Source organism: Panthera onca, chromosome C1 (assembly GCF_046562875.1).
Source record: "Panthera onca isolate mPanOnc1 chromosome C1, mPanOnc1 haplotype 2, whole genome shotgun sequence".
NCBI classification, from domain to species: Eukaryota; Metazoa; Chordata; class Mammalia; order Carnivora; family Felidae; genus Panthera; species Panthera onca.
Genome location: NC_138346.1, coordinates 70,130,592 through 70,153,771, shown reverse-complemented (window position 1 = coordinate 70,153,771; position 23,180 = coordinate 70,130,592). Strand labels below are relative to the sequence as shown.

The following is a 23,180-nucleotide window of genomic DNA, read 5'->3' as shown; positions in this document are numbered from 1 at the left end:
AGATTCTGACTTGTTTTGTCTGTGTGGGGAAGCCAAAACGTTTTTTAAGGATCTCACACTTCTAATTAGCGGCTTCGATGAGAAATACTGACTTACCTACTCTCAAAGGCCCTTCTGAACATTTGTCCACTTTCTACATGTATAATCTGGGTTGATTAGCTAGATTAATTGTTTCTTATTAAATTTGTGTATTTTCTAGTCCTATAAATATGTCCCATAACCTTTTAGTGTCAGGTATTAGTTTGCATTTTTGAAACAGTGTCTGACACAAATTCAGTGTTAGTTATTATTATGGATGACTGAAGAAAGCATGTACCTGTATAAACACTTCACCAGGAGCACTACTTAGTACAGAAGTGTACAGCATAATTTCTACCCAGTGGGTATGTTAGTCTTACTTAGAGAATACTTACTAATATTATTATAAAGCGTTTGTATATATTAACCCAGAAATCCTGAAGAGGGAGCCAACATTAAACCCATTTTACAGATCAGAAATCCAAGGCACAGAAAAATCCAGTTACCTTTCTGGAGCCACAAAGCTAGTTAAATGGCAGAGGTAGAATTTTATCCCAGGCAATTGGTTTCAGAGGCCAAATACTGCCCTCCTGAACTCTAATTATACTTACTAATCCTCTCCAACTTTAAGCACATTTTCCAGCAAGAAATGGTTAAGATGACTACTGGATTTAATTAAATTTAGGTGATTTCAGTCCATCTCCCCCATAGCATTTTCTAAGCAGAGTCTTGCTCATTTCCTACCTTTTCTCTAACTTCATTAATCTCCTATTAGAAACATTTCTTCTATGGTGTTTGTAAATGTCTTTATTATTATTTGCTAATTTAATAATAGTTGCTAAAGATATTAAGTAAGACTGGTTTAAGCAAACTTCTTTTAGGGGCACACGGGTGGCTCAGTCAGTTGAGCAACTGAAACTTGGTTTCAGCTTAGGTCAGGATCTCATGGTTCGTGAGTTCAAGCCCCACATCCGGCTTCACACTATCATAGTGTGGAGCCTGCTTAGGATTCTCTCTCTCTCTCTCTCTCTCTCTCTCTCTGCCCCTCCTGTGTGTGCTCTCTCTCAAAATAAATAAACTAAAAAAATTTTTTCTACAGCACCTTCTTTTAACTCAACCATTCCTATTTCTAATTACTCCACTCTTTAATCAGCTTTAAATCCATCTGACAGAAGTAATTTCAGAAAGCATTTCTCTAAAAACAGCAAGTGAGGCACTGTAATGAATATTCTTACTAAAAATCTAAGTATATTATAGGCACTAAATTTTCTTCCACTATTAATCAGTTAACTTGATTTTAACTGTAGAATTACATTTGTCAAGCTTGTTTTGTCCTTATTGAGTTCAGGCAGTTGAAGATCATTATGCCATTATTTCCTGCAAGTATTTATATTATTTGAATATGGAACTACATATAACACCTGTGCAATTTTAGCAGCTTCATCAAGATCCCGAGTTTTTAAGAAGTTTTCTAAGTTTGGGTGCTAGAAAGTAGATCAATTCCCTTTGAAGCAGTCATATATAAATATATATATAATAATAATAAATAATACATAAATAATAAATAAATATAAATATATATAATATATATAAGCATATATATATAAACATATATATATGTTATATATATAACTTAATCTGTCCTCCTAAAACATACTAAAGACATTAGATTCCAATATTAAGTTTGATTATGGAAACTCTTGGAAAGATATTTAGACTTGAGACTTCAACAGGACATGTAGTGATACTCACTCATGTTCTTCACCCAGTGAACATTTTCTCTGAATATGCAGTTTAAAATAGCTATGGATACACTGCTAACTAATTTATAAAATAAATATGATTTGTGGGTAATACAATTATATGCTTTCACATTCTAAATTCTTTCATCTATGTTTTTTCTTTCCAACAGAAATCAGGAGAGAAAACAGTGATATTTTTCATTAAACACTGGCTTGCCAACACAATTGTAAAGTTTGACAAAAATGTTTTCTCTCTTTCATAAAAACCTTAGAGAGCTATTTAAATATAATGGTAATTTTTTTTTAACACAGCAGACCTTAGCTCTCACACCAGTAAATCAGAAGGCAAAACTCATATGTTAAAAGCAAAGAATTTTTAAAAGCTAGTTCCCCATAAAAACTTAATGTGTTTCTAAATGAATATCTATCATCACATTGCCATAACTAATTTCTTACTAGTATAGTATTTTTTCTTGCTAATAAAATCCATAAGCATCAGAATTTACCTGACAATACAGTAAGCTGGGAGAGACGGACTCAGGTCTTTGGCGGTCACATAAGGACAACTGGACTTGGTTTCTAGCTGCACTCATCACAGTATCTCTGGATCTCCTATGTAAATGAGACGTATATGGGGTCTTCCTGAACTATGGATGTTTACTGCTTTGAGCTGGCCAGGATTGGAACATGCACCTCTCTTTAGGTGTTCGGACTGCTATTAAGACACTATGGAAATGTTTATATTATCACCTCTTTTCCAAAATTCATGGCTGTCTAAGTCAATGGATGTGCCAAGAGGTCACTAAGCATCCTTAAAAAAAGCAGGTCAGTACAGGGGCACTCCCTTTCTATTAGGGATCGTTACATTACAATGATCTATGAGGTGATTCTTATATTTATTATTGGGCCTCCAGTATTTACAAGAGTGCCTTGCGCACACTAGACATTCTTTAACTATTTATTAGATGAATACGGATCCACACTACAACATAGGCTCCATGAAAGCAGAGACAATATCTGCATTATTATCCAGTCTTTTTACCACTAGCATGGTGCCTGGCACAAGACGTCACTCTATAAATTTAAACCGAATGAATGAATAATTAATCCTTTAAATAAGTTTCTTTGAGTACTTGCTGAACACAAAACTAAATCTAGGATCATTTCTAGAGACTCTGATGTCTGGGGCCAGGGGCTGCAGGGATGGACATGAGAATCATGAACTAAAATGCCAGACCAAGTAGGAAAATAATTAAACTAATTTTTAGAAGTTCTGACTTCTTACTCATATACTACTTTAAGCTGTCACAAAAGCAAGCTTGGGGATCTTGTGTCCATCATTCATCCATTTCCAAATGCCTGGCAAAGCAATTCATGATGTCATGTGTTCTCATCCCTTATCCTTTATTCCAGACAACTGTTTGGAAATAAAACCAATCAGTCAATGAATTCTTATAGAGTACCAATTCTATACCTAGTCTTAGCTAGATTTCTAGAGGTGAAAGACATAGCTTTTGCTTGGAATCACAGTTTAATCCAGGGAATTTAAGCATATCTGAGCTTCAATGTAGGGGATTTACGTAAGTCTCTGAAACTTTTTTTTTTTAATTTTTTTAAATATTTTTTTAAATTTATTTTAATGTCTTATTTATTTTTGATACAGAGAGAGACAGAGTATGAATGGGGGAGGGTCAGAGAGAGGGAGACACAGAATCCAAAGCAGGCTCCAGGCTCTGAGCTGTCAGCACAGAGCCCGACGCGGGGCTCGAACTCACGGACCGTGAGATCATGACCTGAGCCGAAGTCGGACGCTTAACCGACTGAGCCACCCAGGAGCTGCAAGTCTCTGAAACTTTAAATTTGCAGGGAAATGTACCTAAATGAATGATGATAGAAGTCATCATCATCATCATATCAAAACAACTCTTGATAAGACTTTTTTCATAAACATGATTTCTCATTTGCATTCACTAAAGTATTGTGAGTGAGAGGAGACATGATTATGTCCATTTTCATGGGTAAATTTAGGATCAAGGAACTTAAATAACTTGACCCAAAGTAACACACATATAGTAAGAAACAAACATAGATTTGAGATGGGAATGGTTTTCCCCCTTCCAAATTCTTCATGTTTTTCCCCAGTACGCTTTGCTGTTTTGAGATAAATGGTGATCAATGATCCCCATATCAACACAGATTCCTCTAACCCTAAAGCTTCTTTTCCACTGTCATCAATAGTTTAGTTTTGAGACTGATGACACATTAAAATGATGTGTACAAAGATGATTCCAGAATCTCACAGAGACACTACTCCTCCTTAGAAAGCCTCAAATGCATAGCTCCTCCATCTTTCAGAGCCTCTTTTGAAATATGAATTTGAGGGAGAGTTTGGGTTGCTTTGGCTTTAACTGCCACCCAGTACACAAATGTCCCTTTAGTCTACATCTTCTTTGTGTCAAATCCCAAGCTTTACTGCTAGCTGCCTCCAAGCTTGCCAGAATCAAGAACTTGGATAAAATCTAGCTGGCGGAAATTCAATCCAGGCAAGACAAAAGTGATGCTGATAGGCAGAAGTATTTAGAGTAAATAAGGAGAAGTGCTGTTTCGCTGGCAATCGGGACATCATACCCACCAAACATAAACAGCTTTGTGGTGTTACTGGACTCTGTTGCTTCTGGACTTCCTAACAGCTACTGTGGCTGGAAATGCCATCTTCCATCTCCAGCTGGCTTGAAGGCTGCATACTGTCTTCCAAATTAAGATTCTGCCACAGTGATGTACACATTTGTCATATCCAGCTGGACTACTAGAATGCGTTCTAGCTGGTTCTCAATACACAAAACTACATAAACGTTACAGACAACAGTGTAAAGTAATTTACTTGTTGGGAAAACCAGCCATCAAAATTAGATGCATGCCTTGGTCTTTGGACAGGCCCTATGGCTGTCACGTCTACAAAGGAACACTAACTTTAGTCACTAAAGACCAAGTTACATCACTGGCTCATGTGAGGCCAATGCCTGAGCTTTGTAATGAAGATACAAATAACTGATGAATCTAAAAGAAAGGAAGGAAGGAAGGAAGGAAGGAAGGAAGGAAAAGAAAGAAAGAAAGAAAGAAAGAAAGAAAGAAAAAGGGAGAAACCTTGTTCATTGGGAAACAATGAACAATGAAACATTACATTAAATGTAAAGTTCCCTGTAAAATTCACCCTGTCAAAATGCCACCCAAAAAATCTACTACTTCTTTGCTAATACGAAAAACTGCAATTGCAAAATAAAATGTTTATTTTTTCAATGAATTATCTGCCACTTTTTATTCCCAGAGAATATCGTAACTTATAACTTTGATTAAAGAAAAAAAGTGTGTGTGTGTGTGTGTGTGTGTGTGTGCGCGCGCGCGTGTGCGTGTCGTAATTTCTCCACTTGGACCAAGATTGAATGGCATAATGTATAATATAGACCAAAAATAGGCATTTTTTACCTGTAAAGTCCAGATAATAAGTATTGCAAGTTTTGTGAGCTGTATGATCTCTGTTTAACTACTCTTAAAAAGTGCAGAAGCTGTCCTAGCATGTAAATGAACATGGCAGTGTTCCAGGAAAACTTTCTTTATCAACACTGAAAATTTAAAAATGTAAAAACCATGCTTAGTTTTTGGGTCTGCAAAAACCAGTAATAGACTGGACTCAGCCCATGGGTCCATTCTATGGACTATATAAATTAAGACATATACTTGCACACCACCAGGAAGTAGGTTCTTAGCTCTGCCGCTGCTTTCCTGGAACATCTGGGGCAAGTTATTAACCTACCTCAGTTTTATCATCTGTAAAACAAAATTAATAATCTAAAAAATCTTTTTTTTTAAGTTTATTTATTTATTTTGAGAGGGAAAGAACGAGCAGGGGAGGGGCTAGAGAGGAAAAGAGAGAATCCCAAGCAGGTTCTGCACTGCCATCAGAGAGCCCAACACAGGGCTCAATCCCATGAACTGTGAGATCATGACTTGAGCCCACTTCAAGAGTCAAACACTTAACCAACTGAGCCACCCAGGCGCCCCATAACCTTAAAAGTCATAATGGATTACTGGGAGCATGAACTCTGATAATACGTTTTGCACATGATACCAATTGTCTGCAGTAAGTGCTCAATAAATGTTATCTATTACTATGCATTACTATTTTGGAGTTAGCTCCTCTTTAGCTTATTTTAGTGAAAGGATTAGAAAAAGAGCTTTTCTTATATTTAAATTTTCAAAATTATGTTTGTAAGTGCCTGACTAGTCTCGAGAATTTCCAAGGAAGGAGGGAACCACATTTACCCAAAGATACCAAAGAACATTTGGAGTGGGGCAAATGAAGGCGCAACCCCGAGTTACAAAATGTCCCTCCATCTGAGAGGACACCTACCCGATTTCTGTCTTCGTTTGTCAACAGTTTCTCCTCCACACACTTATCCAAGACATCTTTAACCAGAATTCTGTCCACCAGGGAGGGCTGAAGGAGGTTCAGCAGCTGGAGACACTCATCATGAGCGTTCTCAGAGGATGGAGAGGGCAAGTCGGTGAGCTCTGGGTTCAGGTAGCGGGCGGCTAAAACGCTGCCTGCTCTCTGAAGGGCCACCACAAATTGTCTAGCCCAGCCCGGGGGCCAGACTCCCTTCTCCAAGGTGCTCAGAAGCAGTTCCGCTGCGTGTATGTTCCCAGCGGTGACGGCCATCCTCTGAATCTGCTCCTTCAAGTCTGCAGGGAGAAAGGTCAGGTAGTCCAGTACGGGCTCCACCTGGATGTACGTTTTCACTCTGGTCCTGAAACACGAGAGGAGGTAGCAGAAACTCCTGTCTGCGCAATATCCATTCGACATCTTTCGTTCGTGCTCAGAAAAGGGAGGGGGTTCTCCCAAGTAGACCGACGGTTGCTGTTCTCTGCTCAACAGGTGAGAGGTGCGCGCCGCGGTCCGCTGCCTTGGCAGCCACAGGGGTTCACAGCCAGGTGCCAGACGGCCGGGGTGCGCGCAGGGCCCGCTGGCCGGGGCGCGAGGGCGCGGTCGGTCGCACCCGCGGAGGGGGCGGGTGGGCAGGTGGCCGGGCGCGCTGGCCTAGGGACGCGGCGGCGAGATGCTGCGGACGGTCAGGCGCGCTACTTCCGACTCTCTGCAGTGCTCGCCAGAGACCCGCCAGAGACCGGCCGCTGCAAACTCGAGAGGGAGCTTTGAGCCCCGCTTTCCACCGGGCAGTTCTTGTAGTTTACCGAACTTCGGTTTCTGTTTCGATTCTCTTCCCCGCCCCCGCGTCAGGGGTTTCCCGACGTAACCCGCCAGGCGGGGAGTGTCGGTTTCCTTGGGAAGGAGACGCCCTTTGGTTGGTCCTGGCGAGGACCGGTCGCAGGCACTGTAGGAAACGGAAACAGAAAGCGAATTCGAATAAGACAGCCCCGGTGGAGCCATGCTTCTTATGCAGGTGTTTTCCCTTCTTTGCAGGGTTCTGCCTCAAAAATCAGATGTCTTTCCCACCTCCGTCTAGCATACCCCTTGTCAGTTAAAACGTGCAGGGCTTGAAAGCGCGTTATGGGGGACTTCCCAGTGCAGAAGCGAAGAGAAGATGCCTGTAACACTGATGCCAACAGAAGGAGACACCCTTGGTTGGTGCGTACAGGTAGGTTCTGCCCTGACCCCCTGCCCGGTGGTAAGATGCTAAGACTGCAGAGTATGGGGTGAAGAGGTAAAGCTAAGAAAGCTAAGAAGACATCTTTCCAGAGATGTGTAGACCCAGAACGCCAGGATGAAGTGACCCCTGCACCCTTTCTAGAATAAACCTGACTTCCTGTGGGTCCCCCGAAACGACCTCTTTGCTTTTACAGTCTGTGGGGAAAGAGTGAATAATGATAAACACCTTATTTTCTTGCCTCATGTAGTATTTATTTGGCTTTGACCAGGGCCCAGTGACAGACGAAGAGGGACTTTAACCACCAACTCAGCTTAGGAGGAAGCCAAGAATGAAGGTTTTCTATCTCTCAGCCTGTAAGTTCCCCATATTCTTTAATATACAACTTTCCTTTAATAAAACAAAACAAAATCCCCAACAACTTATTTTTGATATAGCTGCCATTCTTTTCTTGGATTCAATACAGAAAGTTTTGGCTGAAGCAGCTAGGAACTTAATTAGCAACTAATGTACCAACTTGTAGTAAACATCAACATTTGTCTATGTCATGAGGGAAAAAAAGACACCCACACTGAAAAATGGCAGCTTCGGTTCAGTACAGAAGCCACATGAAAGTGAGTTCTTCAGGTTGCTACTCATATTCTGCCTCCCTGGGTGGCTGTGGGTAGTAGTGTATATGCTTCATGATGAGAACCTCATGGTCTAGAGTTATGTGGAGGAAGGAGGGGGTCACTTAAGCCTTTAAAAAGATACATTTAGGAAAAGTAATCTGTTAGCAAAGCACATTCAGTGAAGTTTGGATAGGACAGGGAGGCCTGGTGGTGCTTTGGACTAGGTAAGAGAAATACTTGTTTTCGTCAGAGGCATACAAAATATTCAATTGAGCTCTTCATTTTATTTTATCTTATTTTATGTTCTAATGATATTATGTAGCTAAGCTTTTTCTTCCTATGTGGATTGTAAACTGCTTGAAGAGAGGACATATTTACACAGTAACCAGTACAATGCAAGCAGTAGGTCCTACCAGTAGGTCCTTGCTGATTATCCCCAATGAGAATTTTATTTGCCTTGACCTTAGCAGCTGGTCCAATGTCAGACACATAGTGAGAGTTGTTGAAGTGAAATGCAACTTTGGCCTTGCAGATGAACCTGCTTTATATTATTCTTTAACGTTTCTTCATAAAACACTACTATGTATTTACTTATTTTGGGGAGTTGACCCCTTAAATAAAAGATATCAAATTAGATGCCTCTACAAAAGTATTCAAATGATCAATTTTAGTTATTGGGTGTATGAAGATATCTTTTAGGACTATTCCAAGAAATTCCTTCCATGCCTGCTCTTCAGGTGCTGGCCGGTTTCACTCAGTATGTTAAGACAAAAACCAACCAACCAACCAAAAATCGTTCTGTCCCCTAATACTCATCCCTCTGTCCTTGGGTTTCAAACACTGGAGGATACAAAGGTTTTGATGGTCAAATATGGGGAGATAATGTCATCTTCTTAACACCATGGAACTGCTGTTGGGGTGACAGAAGGTCAAAAGTAGAAGCTTTGATATTTAGTGTTCAGCGTACCTCATTTGTTCATACAATAATTTGAAAATATTTATTAAGTACCTGCAATATGAGCAGTGCTGCTCTTGTGTAGTTAATAAAACTGAACAAAGTTTCTTTTTTTATGGAGCTCACATTCTAATAGGAGTGGAGGACAAATACCAAATAATAGAGAACAAATGCTATGAGGACTATGGTAAGATCCATTCCTGTTTCTGATACTATCATAAATGAGATCATTTTCTTTATTTCTCTTTCAGATAATTCATTTTTAGTGTATACAAATGCTACTGATTTTTGTATATTGATTTCATATCCTACAGCTTTGCTGAATGAATTAGGTGATGAGATCTAATTAGGTTTTGATGGAGTCTTTAAATTTTTCTCTGTATAGAATCATGTCACCTGCAAATAGATACAACTTTACTTCTTTTTGTCCAATTCAGATGCCTTTCCTTTCTTTTTTCTTGCCTGATTGCTCTGTTCAGGACTTCTAGTACTATGTTGAATATGAGTGGGGACAGTGGGTACCCTTGTCTTGTTCCTGATCTTGGTAAGATCTAGATAATAATGCACATTATAGTTTCACTGGTTGATTTTCCATATAGACAGCCTCCTTTAAATCACACCATTACCATTCCATAATATCCATCAACAACAATTCATATTTATTCTCAAGTAAGATTCACTTTGCTGGATGAGGATTGAATGATGAGGACTGAGAATGGGTGGGGAAGCCTGAAGGAAAATAGAAAGGAACATCTTTTTTAGGAATCTTCCATCATCTTGATAGGACCCCTTCTGGAAGAAGGAGATTGGGGTGGGGGGGGAATCCGAGCCAGTCTCTCAAAACATGTCTTTTTTCTTTATCCACAAGTTTGCAGCATGATTTAGTTTATTTTCTGATTTTTGTTTGGGCATTTTCCTCTGTCAATTTTCCTGATAAGTTTCATTTTCATTCTCCTCCTTGTTGTCTAAATATCAGTTTCTGTTTCCTCTTTCCTTTGGGATAGAAAATCTGTTGAATTTTATCTGTTTCCTTTTTTCTAGACCTGCCTTTTCTTTTTAAACCCAAAAGAAACATTTTAGGCCCCATCACCTCATCAATTTTAAAAGTCACTTGTTAGCATTTTGTTCTCAGAAACAGTAATTCAGAAAGATACAAGATAACTGACTCCTGCCATTATCCAACTTTTCATCTGAGTTTTGTACAATTGAGAAGTAATTGTACTTTTTTTTTTTCTTTTTGGCAAACTGGAAGTATAATTTCACAGCTGCATGTGGTTTTAAACTTAATCTAGCAGTATACTGTTCTGATTAAGCATCATGACCCTGAGCCAGGACATCAGAACTCACATCTCAGCCCTGCCTCTATTTTTTTTTTAAGTTCAGGTATTTATTTTGAGAGAGACAGAGACAGCACAAGCAGGGGAGGGGCAGAGAGAAGAAGAAGAAGGAGAGAGAGAGAGAGAGAGAGAGAGAGAGAGAGAGAGAGAGAATCCCAAGCAGGCTCCACACTGTCAGCACAGAGCCCAATGTGAGGCTCAAACTCCTGAACCGTTAGATCATGACCTGAGCGGAAACCAAGAGTCAGTGCTTAACCAACTGAGCCACCCAGGTAACCCTCAGCACTGCCTCTTAATTGCTGTGTGGTCTTAGGAAAAACCACCTAAAATTTTGCACTTGTGAAACAAGAACACCAGTACCATATCATAAGGTTGTTCAAAGGTTAGACCGTAAAGCACTTAGCACCAGTCCAAGAAGCGACTGCCAGCATTCTTATATAAGCAATGAGTAAGAGATGTTGCTACCTCTCAGAGAATGCACAATTTATAGTGGAAATAAATTAGTGACGTATATATAAACCTATATAATAACTAGCCATGTAATTGAGTTTTTAGACAGTATCACTTTTTTCAAGAAACAGACGCTGATAGACTGATTTAGCAGAGACGGTTATTGAAAGTGTACTGTCACAGCTTTGTATTTCAAAACAGGAGTTCCAAAACAGAAAGCTAAAACTTTTAGCTAAGTTTATTAGATCCTCATACTCAGTTCTTAATTATTTTTACCAATTCAGTTATAAAGGTCTGGTTGTAAGCATGCACATGTAAACGTCTTTTGACATAACAAACACTGTTAGAAAAAAAAATCAGGTATCAGTGAACATTTTTCCAAACATCTGTTTTTCCAAATGCTTCCTCCATAGCTTAAGTCTTTTCAAAAACAGTCACTTGGACATGTTTTTGTTAAAACAACACCTTTACCTCAAAGGCAGAAATTGGCCATGCTTCTTTTACTTGATTTTAAAACCAATGGTTGAGAGCAAGCTTCAATCAGAGGGATTAGAGCGTCATTGTGTTTTTCCTTGAAATGACGGTTGACATTTAGCTGGTAAACACTTTAGATGTCTCATCCTGTGTTCATTTTGATTAAAGCATTGCTGCTCTAATTACTTAATATCCACCCCCATACAATTAGTTAAATATTTTTATTTCACCTGTTCATATTATAACTGACAAAGTTTTGAAGTAGGTGTGCTATAGAACGAGTTATTGAAATCAAATATTAACATAAATTGAATCAATCTATTTGAATTGCTAAATCACAAAGGGTTAAACTAAGATTTTTTTAAATAAAAAAGCATTGTCAATTACAAAATACCTTTTATTGTTAACCCACTGGATTACATCAATGACATTGAACAATGTCATTTCATCTTCATCTGATGCCTTACTATTTAATTTGTTTGTATTTTATGATAAATTATTATAGTTGTATACGTAAAGATTTTTCTAAGTGAGTACATACAAAAGTTTATTATGGTCCACGGTCAACTACTTTTGTAATAAGGAATCAAAAACAAACTCCTTGGAGACCTCAGCTCTAGAGAGCCCAAGCACTAGAGGCTGTGATGAATTTGAAGAGCAGAATTAATATGAGTAGAAGAGGAAGATGTGTAGGTGAAAGGAGAGTGAACGTTGGAAAAAGAAGGGCAATTCAGCATTTAGATCTTGGAAGAACATTTCCAATTTCTAGTATTGCTTTGTGACAAATGTCAGTATACTAAGTTAACACATGCAAACTGAATATATTTCATATCATTGCCAGGCATGCAATAGGATATGAAATGTATTCGGGAATTGAATATTTTAATAAAATTAATGTTTCACTTAAGAAACAGTTTATGTTCACTGTAGAAATTTTGGAAGGAAATAACACAATACTGAAGATGATTGTATTAATTACTTGTCCTCCCATCACCCAGGGATAAGCATTATTAATATTTTAAGTGTATTTCCTACCTATATCTTATTATGTAAATACAGGTGTATATGCCTGTGTGCATATACACATCTCTTCAACAGGGAGTGATCTGAGATGAGGAAGAGGTCTCCAAGGAAGAGATCTTCATAGGGAGACCATGTTGACATGCCAAGGGGAGAAAGAGTCTGTGGGAGATTCCCAGTAGCAGGGATGGCTGGGATATTTGGGCAGCAATGCCTATTATTGAATAACAAGCACATTCTTATGTTGCACTTGCTGTACTGACCCTTCTTGGTCCCAGATCTTCCATAAAAGTCTGCCACAAAGAACAGCTTTGTGTTGTGGTGCTTTGGTGAATAAAGGGAGTTGGTGACCCCATGTGGTACAGCAGAGCTGCATAGGAAGAAAATGTATCTGCTGAAATTGTGACAGGGAATGTGGATTGAGAGTTCCATCCAAGGGTGACAATGAGAGCATAAGCCCCCGAGGAATCTTCAGACATCTTAGGGATAGTGCCAGACTTACAATGCTCTGCAGAATGGAAAGGGCCATCTCTGTAGGCATGCTTTCAGCTACAAGATGAAGAATGCTAAGTAAATGTGGTGCAGCCAGAAGGATTGGTTTTTCTCACGTAACAAGAGGAGTCAGTGCATTCATTGATGTCAGAACCCTAGGATGTGTCTCATGGTTGCAAAATGGCTACAGTAGCTACAAACATTATTTCTTCTCACAGCTTCAGTTAAAAGCTTGTTGTAGAGGGTTGGAGCATCAAGTTTCTCCCATTTGCTTCCTCCCAACAGTGAAGGGAAAAAAAAATGTCCTAGGAGCCCCCCCCCCCTCGCCCCCGCAGCAGAATTTCTTGTATATTTCATTGGCTGGAACTGGATTGTATCCTTCCCTAACATAAAGTGGTATCTGCTCATAAATTAAACAATTCTGATATTTAATAGTAAGGCACTGTTTATCCTAGGCGCTCAAACCATTTTATTTAAATTTTAAAATACACAGATGACCCAAGGAAAGCTAGAAAATTTTGTTTTCCAGCTGATTTCCCTACTGGAGCACACATATTGCCCTTGGAGAGCACCCCCAATGGGAGGTAGTGCCAAAGCAGCCGTTCAATTCTTGTTGTGGCCACAGAGTGAGTTAGGAAGTTGTTCTCAAGCCCGGTGAGCTGCATATTAGACTCACATGGAAAGATGTATACAATTATCCACTGCATCCAAATCTCCACTGTTGGAACTTTCGTGTCAGTTATTTTCCCTTTCAATTCCACTTGTGATTCTGCTCTCCAGCCAGAGGTGAGGACGAGGTGTTAGGGCCTCTGCTAGCCTAGTGCTGGCTGAGTCCAGCAGAGTCTCATTATTCATGATAGTTTTGTACTATAAAGTTGTACTGAATCACTGAATACAGAACCACTGCTCTTGGGGATATGCAGAATGAGGTCACACTCTGCTCACAACATTTTAAAAACGAATCAATATATAACCTTGATTTGTGTGTGTTGCTGTTTAAAGACACCTTATGTAATATGTACTGTTGATTCGTTAACATTGAACTCACGCTGAACAGCACTATAACTCATACCTGAGGGAAGCTTATCCAATGCACATTTTCTCTGTGAGATGCATCACAGTTTTCCTGTGCTTGGAAACACCAGATAACACTTCAGGACTCCGCTTGGAGTCATTTTAAACAGTGAAATCACCAACAAAAAGCACAAAAATGCAAAAAATCGGCACTAAATATACCATGAAAAGGACACTTGTTCATAGTATGAGAGCTGAAACAAGAAGGGAAAACTTCGCCTTGTTCAGCCTCGGCTGGGAACATCCGCATCAGGTTATTCAAATTTTTCGCTACTCTGCACAGATCCACCAATGATTCCTCAAAAGTAATGATTTGGGGGTTACAGATAAATTTTAGTGAGTAGGTAAGTAGTTTCCTAGGCTACCCAGGTGAATATGAAAAACTCACCTGTGCTTTGTGTACTTCCTGGGTCATTCCCATTCAGTTTAGCTAAAGCCAAGATATAAATGAACATATATTTTCAGCACTTTGTTCTGAGAAATGTAGTTTGCAACATTCGTCTACCAAATCCATTGACCTGGACACTGTCAGATATTTGCCTAGAACAAATGAAATGTATTCTACATCACAGAAAATACATACCTTCATGGCAGTAGCACTGTGAACACTTCAGAATGTAAATCTCCAGCAGATATTTGAAAAAAAATGGATCATATATAAATTCAACTAAAAAGGTCATCTAATGTGTGTGAACTGGAAAGTAACAAACAAGGGCAGAAAATCTGAACCTGAGTGACGTTAGAGGAATTTTAGCTTATCTTACACCTAACTGTTACCTAGGCTCTGGGTAGTCCCCAACCCATTGGTTCAGCAAAGAGAATCAGCGACCCCTCTGGTTCAAAACAACTGTCTTCCTTATGTTAAGCAACTGGAATTTCTTATACTTCTTCTACCATTAAGAGGGAAATTAGGAAGACTATCAGGAAATCCAAGTTTCACACCCAATAAAGCTCCATTGTGTAGCCACTGTTATTCCAAGTCTGTCATACCCTTGGTGACTAATATTCAAACTGTACTTTGAGGAAACTTAATATGACATAGTGATACCTTAGAGGGGTATGGAGAGAGGCTCAGTGGGCAAGGCTCTGGGCCCCACTCCTACTCCAAAGACAGCAGATCATCTTTTATACACTTTATACTTTGGGACTAAGACTAGAGGTACATTTGGAGTAGAAAAGCACACTGGTGGTGTCAGAGAATCTGGTGGTCATGCTAAACAGTCCACGAATATCTATTTGTACAACCAACTACAGTAAGGACTTTCCCCTGGTCCAAGGTATCAAGTTTTAAATAGGCCTCACCTCAAGTCTTTCTGGCATCCCTGACACAATTTCTTCTGAGGAAGACAAGGGACATTAACTTTTGCCTGATAAAAGGCATGATTTTGAATATGACAGTGGCTAATCCCTGATGACCTCAAGGCCATGACTAGGTCAAGAGACTCATTTAAAAAAAAAAATTGTTGTGAGAAAAAAATTCCACAAAGACCAGAACATGACGTATAAAGAATTCTTTAAAGAAATAGAAATATTGTACCAGAGACTTCTTTTTTTCATTTTATAGAGAGAAGAAGAGAGAGCTCAAGAGGGGAGGGGACAGAGAGAGAGGGAGAGAATCCCAAGCAGCCTTCATGACCAGTGTGGAGCTCTACACGGGGGTCAATCCCACAACCTGAGCCAAAATCAAGAGTCCAGTCCAACCGACTGAGCCACTCAGGTGCCCCAAGTAGTACAGCCTTCTTGAACTGTCTCCCAACAAGTCAAAACTCTGAGTTTAGGCTGGGCAGCTGTCTTTGCCCCAGCCATTTTTTCACAGAACCACATATGAGAAAATTTGGGCAAGTTCTGAAAACAGTATATCATATTGTTGAGGGAGGGAAAGGGACTTTGTTGAGGGACGGAAAGGGACTTCTACGCTTGTTATAAGTGAAAGAAGGCATGAGTAGAATCAGTCAGTGACTCAAAGAATGACACACCAATTCACTCAGGCTGCAAATGATACCACATTTTATAAAGCAAATGATCCTAAAATGTGTAATGATTTCATATTTGTACAACTTACGATTTACTTTTTTAAATATTTTAAAATATCTTAAAAATACTTTTGTAAAATATTTCCTGATTCCTGCTAAAATGATTTAATCTTTCTCCTTTAAATTCCTAATTAGGACGTGTGTTTGTGCATTGCATTTGCTTGTCTCTAATGCATATTTGTGTTGAAGGTGTATAGACTTAGGGGAGTTTGCATAGTCCTTCCCAACCTTTAGAACTGGTGCAAAAATTTTGGAACTTAGTTAGCACAGATGGTGTTAATTCATTGATTCTTTCTCCTCCAATGCAGTAAAAGATTCAAGAGAGACATATTGTGCTATGTGGGAATTTGTTTTTAGTTACAGAGCAGTCCAAATTATTTTATTACTACAAGTGATGCACTTAAAAATATTTCAAGATGAAGGATTTATGATTTTAATAGATGGATAAATGTAAATAAGGCTGCAAGCATCGATTGCGAGTGGTGTTTGATTTAATACATTTTATAAATATTTTCTTTTTCAGGAACAGACTAGTTATGTGCACATAAATGTGCTGTATGTCATTGATTAGGAATTAAGAATAATATTTGGGGCGCCTGGGTGGCTCAGTTGGTTAAGCGGCCAACTCTTGGTTTTGGCTTAGGTCATTATGTCATTCGTGAGTTCGAACCCCACATCAGGCTCTGTGCTGACAGTATGGAGCCTGCTTGGGACTCTGTCTCTCTCCCCTCTCTCTCTGCCCCTCCTGCACTCTCTCTCAAAATAAATACATAAACTTTAAAAAAAGGAATTAAGAATAATATCAACATTTAATATTTGTGGAATGCCACAATGAATTGTAGAGAAAACTTGAGCTTCTTCACAAAATGAATTCCAAAAGCTGACCCAGGTTCTCAGGTGGGCCCAAGAACTGCCTGTGGCTCATTAAGTGCCTGGAACTTTGATGACAAGTGACTCTCTGAGGAAGTGGCAGACTCAAAGCAGCCCAGGCCAAGTGGTTGACATTCGGCTGTATCTCCCCATTCTCAGAAAGGTATTCAGAAAGGGGAAGCCAGACCTTGCTTCCTTCCTCAGGCTCTTGTATACAACCTGCTTATAATTGTGTTTCCTCTGCCGCCACCTTGTGGGGTTTTTACTGTCAATATTAACTGTGTCAGAACCGATTTGGCTGGTATCAATTAAGTAAAATCGCAACTATGAACGATATATAGAATTTTTAACAGATAAAAGGTAGGTAATCTATATTTCCCAATGGGAAGATAAAGATAAAGATAATTTGGTATAGACTTATTTTATAAAAGCAGAGAACAACATAAAGGGGACTAATGGATCTTCTAGAAGGGAATATCCCCATTTTCCAGAGGAGGAACCAAGATTCATAAAAGTTTTATTACATTGCCCAATGTCACAGAGCCAGAAGATGAACTTGGAGTCAATTATAAAGCTCTAAACTATTTATTGCCCAGTTCTTTTAGGTGTTAGCGTAAACAATAATGACTAGTACCAACTGTTTTAACATGTAAATTTTCTTATTTTTCCAGTATGGTAAGGCCAACAGATCAGAGGTGACTGCCATTGGAAAAACAGTTTGTTACAATTTCCAAGAAGAGGGGCACATCACCCGTGGAGGACCACATAGAGAAATGCCAGGGTCAGTCAAGAGGCAGAAGGAACAAGGGAAGCATGGGCAGAAACCTTGATTGTGGTTTCTATGGGAAAGGCAATGCGAGGTAAGGTAGGTAGGGTTAGAATTGACGAGTTTGAATAATTTTAGAGGGCTCTGGGCAGGGAGGTTATCTCTAGCTGCCTGTTGTCCAGCCCCGGGGAGATTAATGCAGAGAAGTACTGTCCTTTGGGGTGAAAGAGCCCAGAAAGGAGGTAGTTTAGGGCAGGGACTGTGGATTGCCTAGTTTACGTATGACAGTTGAGTCATTTGCTATCTCTAAGAATTGCCTGTCTCTAAGAGGGCCAGTCTCTCTCGAGGCGGAGAGGTCCCAGATGCCTGAGAGTGAGGAATACAGAAAATAAGAAAATATAGTACATACACCAATTAACATATTCCCTTGAACTCGCAATGTGTGTGTAAATAAATGAAATCAGTAGTGATAAAGAGAAATTATCCTAACTCTGACATTGGTATTAATTTATGACATTGGTAATTAATTTATTGGTATTAACCACATGATGTGGTTAGCTGATAGTTTTATACATAAATATTACCAAATATCAATCAGGAGGAAATACCAAAATTGATCTAAGTATCGGCTGTTTTTTTCATTATTGAAAAACTATGATAGGGTCACAAACTTAAAGATAAATGTTTTCCTGCAAGGTTGAGATTATACTTAACTTTTTTTCAAATTTAGACTGAAAAAGATCTATTTTAGGCACATGCTTTTCCAGCAAAAATTAGTTTTGTTTCCTTCTAAACAGTTTTCACTTTATGTGAATATTTATTTAAAATAATGTGTAGAAAGGTTTTACATCAGAATTTGAATATTAAGAACCACGTGATCTTTCTTTCAATTTTTTTTAATGTTTATTTATGAGACAGAGAGAGACAGAGCATGAGTGGGGGAGGGGCAGAGACAGAGGGAGACACAGAATCCAAAGCAGGCTCCAGGCTCTGGGCTGTCAGCACAGAGCCGGACACGGGGCTCAAACTCACAAACCGTGAAATCACGACTTGATCCAAAGTCGGTCACTCAACCGACTGAGCCACCCAGGCACCCCACAAACCACTTGATCTTTCTTACCCATCTACTGAGATATTAGTTCTCTCTGTCCCCAGTCAGCGTTTTGGTAACTTCTCTTTATTTAATTATGCATTCTGATATCACTACCATTTTCAACAATTTATGAGCAAACCGTTTTGTAAAGCTTCTGTTGCTAGGTTACATTCTCCTTTACTAGAATCATGGTGGCTGAATAAAAACTTACGTTCATGTTCGCTCTCTCTCTCTCTTTCTATCTTTTCTATCTCTGTCTCTTCCTCTCTCTCCCTCCTTCCCCCCACCTTCTATATAGCCTATTTGCTTAATCATCCCTTTGGATTTGATTCACCATTCAATATAATTATTCTATAAATATTTGTTGTATGCAATTTGCCTGGATTTTTGCCTTACCTTACAGAAAAATTAAATGGGTTGAGTTTCTCATTGAAAAGTTGTCAAATTCTGTCAGGATTGTAAGTGTAAGTTGTGGAATTTCTTTTTCTTCAACATGCATGATATTTTCCACTTGTTCCTGAAGACCCATGCTCTACCCTCTATTTTGCACTGTGCCCTGGGATGCTGACCTTTATGGACTGCATCCATGAACTCTCTTTCCCGCTGGCTTCTGATTGAGATCAGCCAGTGGAAGCACTGACAGGTGATCAGAGGCAGGGAAAAGAGTGAGGTTGTAGTATTTGTTCCCTCAGCTCCCTTCTGTGTAGTTCATCATGTATCCTTCTACTAAAGGTCATGTGTCAGATGGCTGTCTCTGTATAGCTACTCTCTTTAGGTTTCAACACTGCTGTTTTGCCTTGCCCTCTCATCCTAAGGGCAGTAATGGATTCTCATCGTAGCTTGCTCTGAGATGCCCCATCATCCCCTTTTGCGGAATCTTAACTGTATTAACACCTTTGTAAATGGTGACTTTATTGCAGTTTCTCAATTACTATGCTTGAGTGTGCCATCTGCTGTTTTCTGATGGATATGGCAGCGACTGAGTTTTTTGGCTAAAGGCAGGAGAGCAAAACAAATGTCCGAGGTAGGTGAAATGAAGCAAATCTTGGATGGGGCATTAGCTGGGCTTGTTACACCTACCCAGGTTGCTCCTGACACCATTTCTGATCATGAGTCCTCATCAATGTTAGTATATATCATAATCCCAACCTCAGGGACTATATACACAGAGAGCACCAATTTTTTTTTCTTTTTATTTCGTTCAGTTTTTGATTTAGGATAACTCAAGCAATAAAGTTCTACCCAGTTTAATTCTTTTTTTTTAATTGTTTTTTAACGTTTTTATTTATTTTTGGGACAGAGAGAGACAGATCATGAACGGGGGAGGGGCAGAGAGAGAGGGAAACACAGAATCGGAAGCAGGCTCCAGGCTCTGAGCCATCAGCCCAGAGCCTGATGCGGGGCTCGAACTTACGGACCGCGAGATTGTGACCTGAGCTGAAGTCGACGCTTAACCGACTGAGCCACCCAGGCGCCCCTACCCAGTTTAATTCTTAGTTTAAGCAACATAAAAAGCTCTAAGCATGGGACTTCATTCATATATTCATTCATTCATTCATTCAAAACTATAGGAGCACTGTAGGTTGTCATTTTCCAAACATGAATAAATCAGGTCATGTTTTGTTTTAAAAATATTTTGCAACTCTTTCGATCTGTGTCTCCCTCCATAATTCAACTTATTACTATCTTAGTTTCCTCTTAAAATATAATTGGTGCTACTAATTTCACAAGATTTGGAGGAAACTCAAATATGATAATGTCCAAAATAGCTATGAAAAGCATCATGTGCTATATAAATAAATAGGTTGTAGTTGTTAAAATTTCTATTACTGGGTCTTATTCTTACCAATAGTTTCACATTGATGAGAGAGAGGGGCAATCTTATCTTCACACATATGCAAAACAACTAAGCATTAGTGTAGAAATGGAATGATCTCAGCTTTTAGTCTGTAATGTGTTTAAGCACTTTTATGTTTTTGATCAAAATATTTTTGTTTTTTTGTAACAGGACTACTCTAACTTAATTTCCATTGTATGTGAGCAAGTTACTAACCAAGGATAAGCACCAGCTAAAGTAAGTATTCAGTCAACATTAGTTTTTTCTATATTTCTATAATTTTGAAAGTATATGATCCCATGTTATTAATATGGAGTCTAATTGATATTCACAAGCATGAAACCTGGATTTAACATGTAAGGTGGGTATTTTTCCAACATTTCCTGAGTAACAGATTATTTTATCAAGGTTATTAATCAGTATTGTAGCTTGCTCTTTTACTTTCTTTCTTTTTTAAGTAGGCTCCACGCCAAGTGTGGAGTCCAATGTGGGGCTTGAACTCACGACCCTGAGATCAAGACCTGAGCTGAGATCAAGAGTTGGATGTTCACTTGACTGAGCCACCTAGGCGTGTAAGTATTGCAGCTGTTTTTGAGGATTTTTTTGTGGACACATTTTGTGGTCAACATTTTAGATACAGTTTTAGAATTTCTCAAGAAGTTTGCATTGAATCTAGATTGCTTAATAGTGCCTGATGATCCAAGTGAGGAAGTATGTATTACGAAACTACCATTCTTCACCTCTCTGAAGAGCCCTGTTGACACTTTTCATATATGCATTACTCTTTTTTAAATTGCTTTTGAGTTTGTGCTTCTGCCAAAAGAGTACTTAATGTTACAGAAATTAGAAACAGAAAAACTGTTGTTGAAAGCTTAGCTGAATAAGGGCAGTTTGTCAAGTGGCTGGTCTCAGTAATAAAAGACAAATAATATTTACTTCTGTCTTATTTGTGAAGCTTATTTTTCTCTGTCCTCACTAGTGGGCATTAACCCTTAGGCACTTGCAATAGTTTTATAATAAAATTGTTACTGGATAGTTTCATTTTATACTGTCACATTTTTATGCCTTGTACAAATAATACATACAGAGCCTTCATTATTCCATACAATATGTTATTCCATAAAAACAATAAATAGTTTCCTCAAAAAGTATGACAATTATTGCATGTATATCAATTAAAACCATGGCATGAAATCTGTATGAATACATTTTAGCATAAAATAGATAAACAAATACTAGGGCAGATGTAAGGTGATGACACAACAGTGGACGTTATGACTAACGTATGGACATATTTCCTCTTCCTCACCTTCCAGATTTGGTGTGCTATATAGATGGAACTGTGCCCCCCTAAAATTCATTTGTTGAAGCCCTAAGCCCCAGTGTAATGATATTGGGAATCATTGGATGGTAATTAGGTTTAGATGAGATGAGGAAGGTATAACTCTCACGATGGGAGTAATGCCCTTATAAGAAGAGACAACAGAGAACTTACTTCCTCTGTCTCTCTCCACCCACATAGTCAGAGGACAGAGCAAGAATGAGGAAGAACCATGTGTGGATACAGCAAGAAGGCGGCCATCTGCAACCCAAGGAGAGAGTTCTGACCAGACACTGCCCCTGCCGGCACCTTGATCTTGGACCTTCAGTTTCCAGAATTGTGAGAAATAAACTCCTCCTGTTCTTTAGGCCAGCCAGTCTATGGTGTTTTGTTATGGCAGCATGAGCTGAGACATTGTGTGTGTGTGTAGTTTCTCAAACTACATGGACTTAAAATTTGCCAGAATCATTTTGCATATGTAATAAGCTATACCTTTTATCTACTAGGTCATAAATCTATTTCTGTTATTAATTTCTAGGAAAATGATGTAAGGGGTATTCATTTCTTGGGCTCCTCTTATTTCATCACCAGCATTAGCAATTAATTTTCACTTTAAGACCACTTTGGAGGAATACCTTCCACGTCCCACCAAGTTCTTCCCTACCTCCCAACAGTTGCTGCATATGTAACAAGTGGGGAATAGCAAGGTTCATTAAGATACAGATGCTGGGTGGTTGGTACGAACCATCACTAGCTAAGCTGTTCACTCCATCCAGCCTCTTAGATCAACAACCTACCTCACACTATCACCTAGTTTCACAGACATCCCAAGTCTCACATGTACCATATTGCGTTTTGATTTGGCCACCCCAAACAACTCTTCCTTGGTCTTTACCATTGGCAAAGATAAACAAAGCAGGACTAGTTAAAGTGCTAAGGATGATTTTAATCCATAATATACTATTTATACTAAATAATAGGGAAATATTTACAATAACAATAATGGGGAAAAATGTCCAGAGTGGATGGAATTCAACTTTGATTTGTACAGAAGTGACAGGGTATTTAAAAGGGAGAGTGAGAGAATAGGAAAGGAGTAAGTGGGGGCTTTATAGTGTCAGGAAAAAGAAAAATTACAAAAAGCAGTAAGAGGGGTTTAGTCGATGTGAAACACATCTGGGTTTGTCTGCTGGCGTTTCTCCAAGTTAGGCTCCTACCCTCTCACAGAGACTAGGAGAGTAGGCCCGATCTTCAGATGTTGGCTGGAACAAACAGTAAATTCTTTTGGCAGGCTTGAGCTCTCTCAGATAAGTACCTTAAAGGGAGCTACAGTCATCCTAGGGATGCAGCCTGGAGCTGTCAAACTATGTTAGTGTTTGTTCAATTCTTTATAGGTCAGGATTAAGGCTTAGTCAAGAAGAGAGCTC

At 39.0% G+C, this 23,180-nt stretch overlaps 2 protein-coding genes across 15 annotated transcripts in view; one reads left to right on the top strand and one right to left on the bottom strand.

Moving 5' to 3' along the window:
• The window catches only part of IFIH1 (interferon induced with helicase C domain 1), a 56,410-nt gene extending 49,414 nt beyond the window's left edge, over positions 1–6,996 (bottom strand). For both annotated transcript variants that reach the window (XM_060621112.2, XM_060621113.2), the window contains exon 1: positions 6,169–6,996. In XM_060621112.2, coding sequence (XP_060477095.1) covers positions 6,169–6,621 — 453 coding nt within the window. In that variant the 5' untranslated portion in view covers positions 6,622–6,996. The remainder of the gene's footprint in view (positions 1–6,168) is intronic.
• A 135-nt stretch (positions 6,997–7,131) lies between these two features.
• The window catches only part of GCA (grancalcin), a 50,059-nt gene continuing 34,010 nt past the window's right edge, over positions 7,132–23,180 (top strand). The window contains exons 1-7 of one of the 13 annotated variants that reach the window (XM_078451190.2): positions 7,132–7,411; positions 7,692–7,776; positions 17,408–17,596; positions 19,516–19,619; positions 20,604–20,788; positions 20,894–21,004; positions 21,955–22,092. In XM_078451190.2, coding sequence (XP_078307316.1) covers positions 21,973–22,092 — 120 coding nt within the window. In that variant the 5' untranslated portion in view covers positions 7,132–7,411; positions 7,692–7,776; positions 17,408–17,596; ... (2 more) ...; positions 20,894–21,004; positions 21,955–21,972. Of the gene's footprint in view, positions 7,412–7,691; positions 7,777–17,407; positions 17,597–19,515; positions 19,620–20,603; positions 20,794–20,890; positions 21,005–21,954; positions 22,093–23,180 lie in introns of all 13 variants that reach the window. The other 12 variants (XM_078451199.2, XM_078451191.2, XM_078451192.2 and 9 more) reach the window with 12 other exon arrangements.